The following is a 10,301-nucleotide window of genomic DNA, read 5'->3' as shown; positions in this document are numbered from 1 at the left end:
AGTATGGAATGTTTATCAACATGTGTTTGAAATGGATATATTACTTACTGATGCCACCCAGGCCCCTTGAAGATCCTGCTGACAAAAACCTCCATCACCCACATTGCTATGTGTATTCTATTTTTGTGTTGAAGAAGAAATGTTTTTAGGAACATCTGAAGGTATTTTGCGGTAATCTTTATTTTCCCTGTAATTTATAATCATTCTAACTGCTCAGATGAATTCACAATTCATTTTAAAAGAATTTGAGTAACTTATGCCTCAATTTCCTAATGTTTTGACATCTTGAATCTACCAAAGTATCTGGGAATTTCTGAACACTGGTAGGGTCAAAATTCCATTTCTAGCAAGAGACTGAATTGTAAAATGGCAATTTTAAGTGAAGGGACTATTGTTGATCCAAATCTGAGTCTTGTCTCTCACCCAACAATTTCTCTAGGCTGGGACTAAACAAAATACTTGTGTTCTATTCCATTATCAGGTTTGCTGAAAAGCACTTCTATCCTTTTTATAGCAGTAGAGTTACCTGAAATATATTTGTCTAAATTGCCAGTGAGATTTATCCACGTGTAAACTAAACCAAGACATTTACAGAACATTTTGAATACATACCTGATACAGATTGCTGCAAAACACTGCTGTTAAGAAATCTGTTGCCTATATGAGAATTGCTTCAACATGCTGGTGATTCATTAGGCAGCATAAAATGTTTATTTGAGTAGAGGACTGAACTAATCTGCTGGTGAAATGAAAGATATAGTAAACATTATCTTAGTATTGCTTTACAAATATAATTAGTTTGAATGTGTCAACTTCCTTTGACTTCAGACCCCTCATCAGGTGAAGCCAGCTACACGGGATGGATGTGTGTGCCAAGCCAGGAGGAAATGTCAGCTGCAGCCCTGGAGGCCCTGGGGTGGTCCAGCTCCTCAGGGAGGGGACAGGTGTGGGAAGGGAGTGAGGTGAGCACTTATTTTAGCCATTGCATTAGATTCTCCTGTTCAAGGGAAGTCTTTTACTTCCCTGCCTCCATTTGGCTAGGATGATACTAGCAGAGCTGCATAGCAGCTGTGATGAGTTACAGTGAAGTTGGTGACAGCTATAGATGGGAACAGCCAAGTGCCACTAACTGCTGCTGGTGCAATTGCCATATTTTGTGGTTCCTCTTTGTCTGTATTTGACAACCCAAAACTGCAAGGACAAGTGCAACAGAAACTTCAGAAACTGACTTGTTGCTTTCCTTTGCCTGTAATCTTCAATAGTAATTGCCACCTTGGTGACACCACTCATGATGCAGCCTGCAATCTTCTTGGCTTCTTGTTAGGGTAACTCCTGGTTGGAGTTGCTGCAACTAGTTGCTGCACTGGCAGCTGACTTACAAACTGGTGATGGCTAGAAGCTGCTGACCTTCCATAACTCGTTGTGTCCCCCTTTCCCTCTCCTCCCAGATTGTCAGTGACAAGCATGGAGCATCCAGGGGGCTGCTGAGGCATACCACTGCTGCAGCACAGGAGCTCATTGATCCCAGAGCTACAGCTTTTATTCATGTTTTTCCCCCCTGTGTGCCAGAGGAGAGGCAGCAGATACTTGCAAAGAACATTGCTAGGAAGGCATCCTTACCTTTCCTTCGTGTTAGTCCTAAACAGTTCCTTTAAAAGCACAAGTGATTCATTAAGGTGACAGTGCACCTAAACTCTAGTTAAGGGTCTAAAAGAAACAACTTCATTCCACAGCTTGCTTGTATTAGTGTCTGATCAGATGGTGAGAGATGCAGCCTTAGCACCCATCCTTGTTTCAGTGCTGCTGCTCCAAACGCTGTACATGTTGCAAAGACAGACATAAGGAAAAGAACTGTTCTGTCTGCATTTTCAAGCACCAAGGCAACCTGTAATTAAGTTGGCAGTGCCAGCAAACAGATTTAAGTTTCCCAAACCCAAAGAGCTGCTGCTATTATCACCTTATGCTGTGTTACCACAGTAAACTAATAAGCAGTGTCAGACTTTACCTGTCCTCATTTTAAGTTCCTCATTTGAAACAGAATGACATCAGCTGCCTAGTACCTCTTGTGTCCTTAAATATTCTACAGGGAGACCTTTAGAAAATCTTATGCTTTTGCCTGGTTACTTACTGTAATATTGCATGCGATGAGTCTGAAAGATAGTGAAAGAGATTAGCACTTCTGTGTCTTGCATGCAGAGAGAGGCTCTGTTAAAGATGAAGGATGGATCTCCTGTTGGAGGACAAGTGTTCAAGGCTCTGTTCCAGAGTAAGCTACTTGTGTGGTTTGGAAACATCACCTAGAGGCCAATACTTGTATGCTGTCATCACTGCATACTGGTGCCTATAGTCTTCTCCCTTTTAAAAAAAATAAATCTGGTCTTTGCACACTTCATCTGTGGCTGTATCTCTGTGCCTTGTTTTTACAAAGGAAGATAGTCACACTCTGTACCCAAGCCATGTTAGAGAGAAATACATTAAGGACTGTGAAGTCACCTGATGTTATTTTAATAGGGACTTTATAAGCATTTTAAATAATAGGTTCTATTAGGCTCTGAGACCAAACTGCATTTCTTTAAAATTAATTTTGACTGTAAAGTCAGTGAAGTAAAACCATGCTACACCCCTCAAAGAGATTTAAAGTACACTTCAGAAATGAGGGAGGAAGGCTATTTCATGATGCTGCAGAAGTAGCATGTTAGCTCATTGGGGATTTATCCTGATGGAGACGCCTCTGGTGACTCTTGTGTGGCAGACTCCAGAAACAGTAGTTTGCCAGGCCTTTGCAGGTAGTTTTTTGTGAGATCCTAGCAGAGGCTTCCGTGTTGCTCTGAAGTGTGAAGGGAGCTTCAGTGCACCCTATACTGAGCCACTTCCATTTGCAAAGTCATTACCAGCTCTAACTCTTACCAGAACTGATAGTCATGCTACTTCTGTTCAGAGAAAAAAAACAAAACAAAAAAAACCCCACCAAAAAACACCAAAACCCCCCCAAAACAACCTATGGTTTGTCTCAATATATTTAGATGTTTCAGTAAACATTGTGATGGTTCTTCCAACTGTTTGGCAATAACTATACCCTGGCCTTGTGGGTTATGTTTTCTTCAAAGCTGTATTTCATTGAAATCTTTATGAAAATAATATATTAATCACTTGAACACTCAACATTTTTTTACTTGCCTTTATTGACTTTTTAGCCATGAGCAAGCTGCTTCTCTAAAGCCAATCTCTCCTTATTTCTACCTTCTGGTTTCAGAGTGTCAGTTACATGTCCTCATCAGAACCAAACTTATCATGGGAGAAAGGAAAAAAAAAAAAAAAAAAATTCAAAATCTTAAACTGAAACTCCTTTGTGCACAGAAGGGTGAAGGAAACCTCGCTAGCTGAGTTTTTAATAGTGATTTTGACACTTGTTAGTTTGCATCTCTCTTGATCCTTTTACCAGATAAGCTTTCTGTCTCATTGCAATCTAATTTAAAAAGAATAACGATGGGTGGAAAAACTTTAATAGTAGTGCAGCTCCACCGCCTCTATTTAATTAAAATGTAGATAAAACACTAACCAGTGGATAAACACAGGCCGTGGTCCTCCAGTTCCTGAATTATCCTGTGATCCAGTCAGATGCTTTCTAGAAGCCTAGATCCCCCATCCGAATGTTGATACCATTTCACCTGATCATGCCTGCCCCTGTTGGACCTCCAGGGTCTCCCTCTGTCTCCATGCCTACAGTGAAAGCTAAATGGTAGAAGGTATTTTCTAGTGTGCTTGCTTAGACGTTTCTGCTTTGGAGGTTTTAGAAGTGGTAAATAGAAAGTCGGGCTTCTGAAATAAAATAGATCGTATATTCTTCCATGGAAGATTTTCCTGTGGCTGTAAGACCTTGTTTATACTCTCAGAATGTGCCTGCACATGCTGGGCATCTTGTTTGCTGTTTGTGGGCTCAAACTGAAAAATAGTAACTAAGCATCTTGGATAAAGAATTGCATTACTGCTACTGACAGTCTTGGAGAGGTGATAGAGAAAGCAATTTTTTCTGAGGAAAGTTCGAAGTAGAAGAAAAAAAAGGCAAAAAAACTCCATACTTTTATTGATTATTAAGATTTTAATCATCAGCTACCACCAAACACTCATATTTGGGGTTTTGTGTAGCAAGGTCTGATTTCTACTAGGTTATGGCCAGAGGTTGGTTGTTGCTTTGTTTTCTTTCTCACTCTCTCTTCCCCTCTTTTCACATGCAGAGAGAAATTGAAGAGACTGAAATATGTTGATGAGGCAAAGCATTAAATGGTGATCTACTTAAATTGTTAGTAATTCTCATTTCTCACTAGGACCACAGTCCTGTTTTATTGCATCCACACAAACATAGTTTTGATTAGAAAGAAAAACTGTTAAGTGTTATCAAAGGCTATTCCTCCTACTGAAATCCAGTAAGCTTTATCACTGTGCCATCTCCATTACATTTAATAAAAATGATTGTTAATTGAAGTCATGGTGCTACTTCTGAGTAAACCATTTTGGCTGTTAGTATCTCAGACTGCAGACTGCAGACTTACAACTATGTTAACAGTTACCTAATTCGATGTTTGTACGTGCAGTTACTCATTGTTGGACAGCGTCAAGTCCTAGAAAAGGCTGTTAAAAATGTTATCTAAATGATACAGGGTAATAAATCTTTTGTAGTAGATCAGCTGATATATCAGAAGCTGTGGAGGGGGAGTTCAGTAAATCAGTTCAGCCAGGTGAGCCAGGTTAACATGAGGATATTAAATACTTTGCTAGCTGGTGAAAACTGAGCTAGAACTGGGTTACAATAGGATCACGTCAGCAGCTTCTCGAGTCCTGAGGGTTTTGTAATAAACAGAAGCACAGCTGAAGTACAATTAGGGCATTTGCTTATGTCCTCAGACTAGTCTGAGCAGCATCCTATACTCATCACAAACAAACGCAGCCTTCAACCTAGTGATGGGAGTCCTCTGAGGGTTCAGGCAGAAATGAAATTTTCTTCTGGAAATTTTGTATAAATATCATAGCACTTCTACACTAAAAAAACCCAAATGAAACCACACATTTCTGAACCAAAATATGATTTTTCCATAGCAAAAATGTATGCCTAGGTATTCTAGCTTAATGTATCTTCAGGGGTTTAACTTTTTAAATAGGGTGACTAACAATTCCTTCTTAATAAACATTTTGTGTGGGAGTACATCTCTTTCTGCAACATGCAGGCAGGCGGATACTGGTAAGTAGAGGCAGCTTGTCGGCACAAGGACTGTGGAGGAAGCACTTGGTGGCAGGACACTGGAGCTGAAGGTTAAAAGGAAGAGCCTAGATTCGAGAAAAACGCATAAGCATATGACAGGATGTGCAAATGATGGCCAGGAGGCAGCCTGGCAGTCCTGGGAAGCGTCAGGGCCAGCTGGGAGAGGGCACAAACCCCAGCACCTGCTGGTATCACCAGGAAAGCAATGGTGATCAGCCCGTCACCACCCGCCACATTTCTCTCCAAGGCTAATAGCACTAACAGCAGTCACAGCTGGTACACAGGGGTTGAATTTCTCAGCCGTTTTGCAATATTGGTGTGTTGGAAACTTGCCCACCTTGAATTTTAAACAAGAGTTTCTGACTCCAACTCCACCACTGCATAAGTTGCTCAACAAATAGCTTTAATTAATAAATTTGCAAAAATAATGAGAGATTTTTGGATAACCTGCAAGCAGAGAGAGGCAGCTTTCTCTGCTTATTAATCTTTGTTACAAATCACTTCTAGCTGCTGCTATAAAAAAATTCAGCTTGACTGCTGAAAGTTCATGTTTCACACTTTTTTTGGCAACACAGGAGCAAGCTATAATTTTACTTATTAAACCCAAACTCTGTTGTAATTTTGTTTTTCAGAAAGCTTTGCAGTAAATTAATTATCAGAAGAATTACTGGGCTGCTGTTTTAAATCAATCTAAAGAGTGCCCAGAGGCTTTTTTAGTGTTGGTTTTTTTTTTCAGTGCACACTGTAGATTCAGATGACTAAATAAATTTTGAGTAAGAATATTAAAAAATAATATTAAAGAATAAAACAAACCCCTGTCACATCTTCACAAGGACCCCATGGCCCAGTAAGTAACACCCATGACACGCCTCTTCCCTTGCACCTCCACGAAGTGTTTTCATGTGGAAAATAACAAATGGTGTCTTCAGCTGTGTCAGTAACTAGCATCTCCATCAGCACCAGGTAACGCTGCTCAGGTACCATCTAATAAGTCTTGTCAGAAGTCACAGGAGGAGCAGAAGCAGAGGGCCATTGCCCACGGGGAACTGAAAGACCCGTGCAAACGCCAGCGCTGGCCGAGCTGCCTGCTCATCCCTTCATGTGGTGCCTAATCCAGTCCAGGCACTTTTACAACACATTTTTCCCAGCTGTGTGCTAGTGGTTTGATAGCAAAAAGTGCCACGCTGATGTTCATGTTGTCAGTGCACTGGTTGCCACTGACAGGAAGAAAGATATTGCCACCTGGATGTCTCCGTTGCTTGAGAACAAGCACTTTCTGCTTAACTCCAGTTTCAAGACTCTGACATGGCAAATAGTTTGGGCTTTTTTTTCTTATTTTCTTTTAAATTAACCTTACTTAATACAAGATCTTGCTGGATTACTAAATGCAATTGAATTTAGTGGCAACTATATTCCATTTTGCAATATATTGTAATGTAAGTGGTTAAAGATGTAACTAAGCATTTTAAAACATGTAACTGTAAGAAAAATTTTAATTGAAGCAGACTCTTGCCTGCCTACACATTGTATTTGTTTAATGTCGATTTCTCTTCCTGTAGTAGTGAAATGGCACGTCCATATTTAAAATCTGAAGTATTGACAAAATCTTCTGAGCACATAAAGCTGTTTAGGCAAAATAAAAGAGTGCCTGTCATGCTGCAGCTACGAAAATGAAACAGCTCATCAATTTACCAAAAATCTGCCTACAGACAAGGCATTCTCCAGCCTTCAGGAAACCTGATGCTTCTCTCACGCAGGAAGAAATCCTCACCACGCTGTGAGAAACCTCCGCTGACTTCAATAGGGCCAACTTACGAGATTGACAGGGCTATCATTATGCTTTAAAATTAAGCTTGTGCACATGCATTCACAAATAGGAACTGTAACAGCAGAAAGGTTTAATGCAACAGTTATAAGGGAAGTGAAAAATCCAGAAATAATATTCTGCAGTTCGAGATTAATGTGTTAGTCACGAAAAATCTAATTTTGATAGAAGGTCAAACCTTTAAAAAATTTTTTTCCTTAGCATGTCAAAATCTCACATATCTTCAGCTGTCACAGAGCACTGTTAGAAATAGAGACAAAATCTGCTGATAGAATTAAAGCATGGTTTCTCAGAGACTAAACCAGTATTTATTTTGAAATTACACCTAAATCATTAACTACTAAAAGAGTAAGTAAACCTTTGGCCTCATAGCATCTCTATAATCTATCTCAGTATAAAAACAAAAGGTTTCTGGTATCTGTAATTACTTACCAAAATAAAGGACTTTTCTGTGTGGCAGTGTTGTTTGTAAATGTTTTATTAAAAAAAAAATCTTTTAATGCTATTAGTCAATACATGTGTAATAATACTTAATAAAGTATCGCGTAGTAGTAGGTATTTTGGATTCAGGAATGTAATGGTTTTAACTAAATCATCAGAGCTCTGTTCTGCTCCAGTCTCTTTTAAATTGTCTTTTTTTCCCAGAATTTAAACAAACTCATTCTTTGTCAAGGTACGTCATCCTTAAGGCCTTGCAAACTTTTTAGTGATTGAACCAAAACAAAGAGAGAGCTCGGCTTTCTTGATCTGAAGACCACATTGCTCTTGAGCTTAAAAAGGTGCCTGCGGTTTTCAGTTAGTGGCAAATCAGCAAGAAAGAGATCAGAGGAGAAAGAAGGGGCACTTGGAAATCAAAACAGTAAAGTGCACAGTTATACTGTCCTAAATTGTATTAATCTGACCCAAAGAACTTGCTGGACTGTGGATATTTAATACAATTTGGCTTGCATGGAACATACAATCATGATCGGACAGAAAGGATTTTCTTTTTCTTCCTGAAGTCATCTACAGGATTTATGGAATTCAATTTTCAAGGGTAACATACTGCAGCTCTTTGGATATTGATCGGTTTCCTAAGTCCACAAGGAGATGGAGAAGGGGGGAAGGTGTGGAGGGTTGCAAGGTGTCCTCGTGCCTTCTCTGTTTTGTTTAGATGCCAGTACTCTCCAGTTCCCCATCCTCCAGCCCTAACGCAGCGTGCGACCTAGAAATCATAAAGAGTTTCTCTTTATTTGTGTACTGTCTTTGAGTTTTCTGGGATTGCTCCCCTGTTTGTTCTCTGCTGGTAGCCTTGAGGGGGTCCGTCTTCTTGACCAGTTCCTCCTCACAGTCCTGGATTTTAGTGGCTGGGGTGTTGGCAACTGACTCCAAGGAGGTGCCTGCCTCCTCCAGGTGGCTGTAGCCCTTATTGCTGCTGGAAGGCTCAGACTGGGAGCTCTGGGAATCCGTCCTAGTGATGGGAGGAGAGGTTGAGGGGGGAGGTCCTCCCAGATCCAGAGATTTGGAGTAGCTAGAAGATGCCTTTACCAAGAGGCTGGAATTCGGGCACCTGCTGACAGCCGGGGACCGAGGTGGCTCAGGGAAAAGGGGACGCCTGGCATCAGGCAAGCAGCTGGTGCTCTGCCGCCTGAGAACCAGCTTGTGCCTCCTTGAACCGCAGCCTCCCTCACCATGGCTGCTGCTGAGGTTGGTCAGGCTCAGTTCGAACTCCCCCTGTGGGATCTCCCGGGCTCCCCGCTCACCAGGGGACCTCCGCCAGCCTCCCCCTCCGCCACTCGGCGCCAAGGGCAGGAGGGCGAAAGCGCTCAGCGAAGACCCGACGATGGAGCTGGCTGTGCTGCGCTGGCCCCAGCTCTCCGGCGGGCTGCAGGGTGGGCTGGTGACAGTGCGGCCAGCACGAGCGGCACGCTCTTGGCAGATGCTGTAGACAGCCTCAGCCAGGCTGGGTGGCTGCGGTGGGGTGCAGAAGGAGGAACGCCGTGGCGAGGACGCCAGGTCCGGTGGGGAAAGTGAGACCCCCAGTCCCGGTGGCCAGGAGCTCTTGGCCAGCATGGCTGCAGCACCCAGGCCTTCACCACCAGGCTTCAGCTCCAGGCCCCGGGACTGCACGTAGTTGACAAAGCCGTTCAGAGGGGCCGAGGCCGAGGTGCCCCCATCCTTGGCCCGCAGACTGTGGGCATCAATGACAGTGGAGTAGAGGTCACGCAGGTTGATGATCTTGGTCTTCTTGTCACGGTTCTCGTGCAATACTGCATTGGCACAGATGAAGAGGAAGATGCCGATACCCATGATGAGGGGGCCCAGCACCTTCAGCTTGTCTGAATGCAAGTAGCTCGAGAAAAGACGGAAAAGCAAACCCACCGAGGTCTGGGGGGACGAGGAGGTGGGGGGGGACTGTGGGGACCCCCGAGTGGTAGCACTGGTGGAGGCGTTGGCTCTGGGGGGTGACTCTGGATGGATCCCTGCTTGAGCCCCTTCCTCCTTCCTGGTTCCGGGAGCGGTTCTTGGGGGTGCCGCCCTGCGGTGCCAGGTGCCGGCCCCCACTGAAGCTGCCTTCTCTGTACACCTGGCTGGGCTTTGGCCAGTAGCCCACCACAGCCAAGGCGATGCCCACCAGCAGTACCAGGATGCCACAGAGGGCGATGAGCCCCGACAGGGAGCAGAGCTTGAGCTTGCCTTTCACCACCACCACGTCATTCTTGCGCTTCTTTTTGGCCTTGCGTTTGCGTTTGGGGACTTGGCTTTGGGGTCGCAAGGGGTCCTGTTTCCTAGCCGAGATCCTCAGGAGTCCTCCAGTGGCGATCATGGCTGGCTACCCAGAGCACTGCCCCCAACGGCCACTCCAGCTCCTGCAGTGAAAGGGAGAAAAGGATGAGGACCAGGGGCAGACCTGCAGCACAAGAGGTGTCTCTGCTGCTCCCCATTCAAATTCCTGCCAAATAAAACCCTCAACAAGCGTCACAGGGGTTGACACCAACAGGCCAGTCACCCTTGTCTGCACAGCTCCCATGTGTGAGAAAGAGACAGGCAGACTGGCAGCATCAAAGCAGCCATGTGCCCCACTACACTCCTGACAAACAGCTGATTAACTTCTTTACACTCCAGGTAAATGATAGAGGAAGTACTATCTGCTGCTGTAAGCAAAAAAAAGATCTTGCTGTTATCAGAAGGAGCTTGCAAAGCACCAGGGTGCAGAAGATGCTGAGCCCAGCTCCCTAA

General features: G+C 43.6%; 1 protein-coding gene across 1 annotated transcript; it reads right to left on the bottom strand.

The window, feature by feature from the left end:
* Window positions 1–7,544: 7,544 nt before the first annotated feature.
* TMEM200C (transmembrane protein 200C) lies at window positions 7,545–9,970 on the bottom strand. The gene is given in 2 exon segments (XM_026843374.1): window positions 7,545–9,539; window positions 9,541–9,970. Coding segments are annotated over 2 exon segments (1,656 nt in total). The 5' UTR covers window positions 9,889–9,970; the 3' UTR covers window positions 7,545–8,231.
* Window positions 9,971–10,301: the final 331 nt, after the last annotated feature.

The sequence above is a fragment of the Athene cunicularia genome (genome assembly GCF_003259725.1).
Source record: "Athene cunicularia isolate RWA chromosome 2 unlocalized genomic scaffold, athCun1 chr2_part1, whole genome shotgun sequence".
NCBI lineage: Eukaryota > Metazoa > Chordata > Aves > Strigiformes > Strigidae > Athene > Athene cunicularia.
This window is presented reverse-complemented; position numbering and strand designations above follow the sequence as displayed.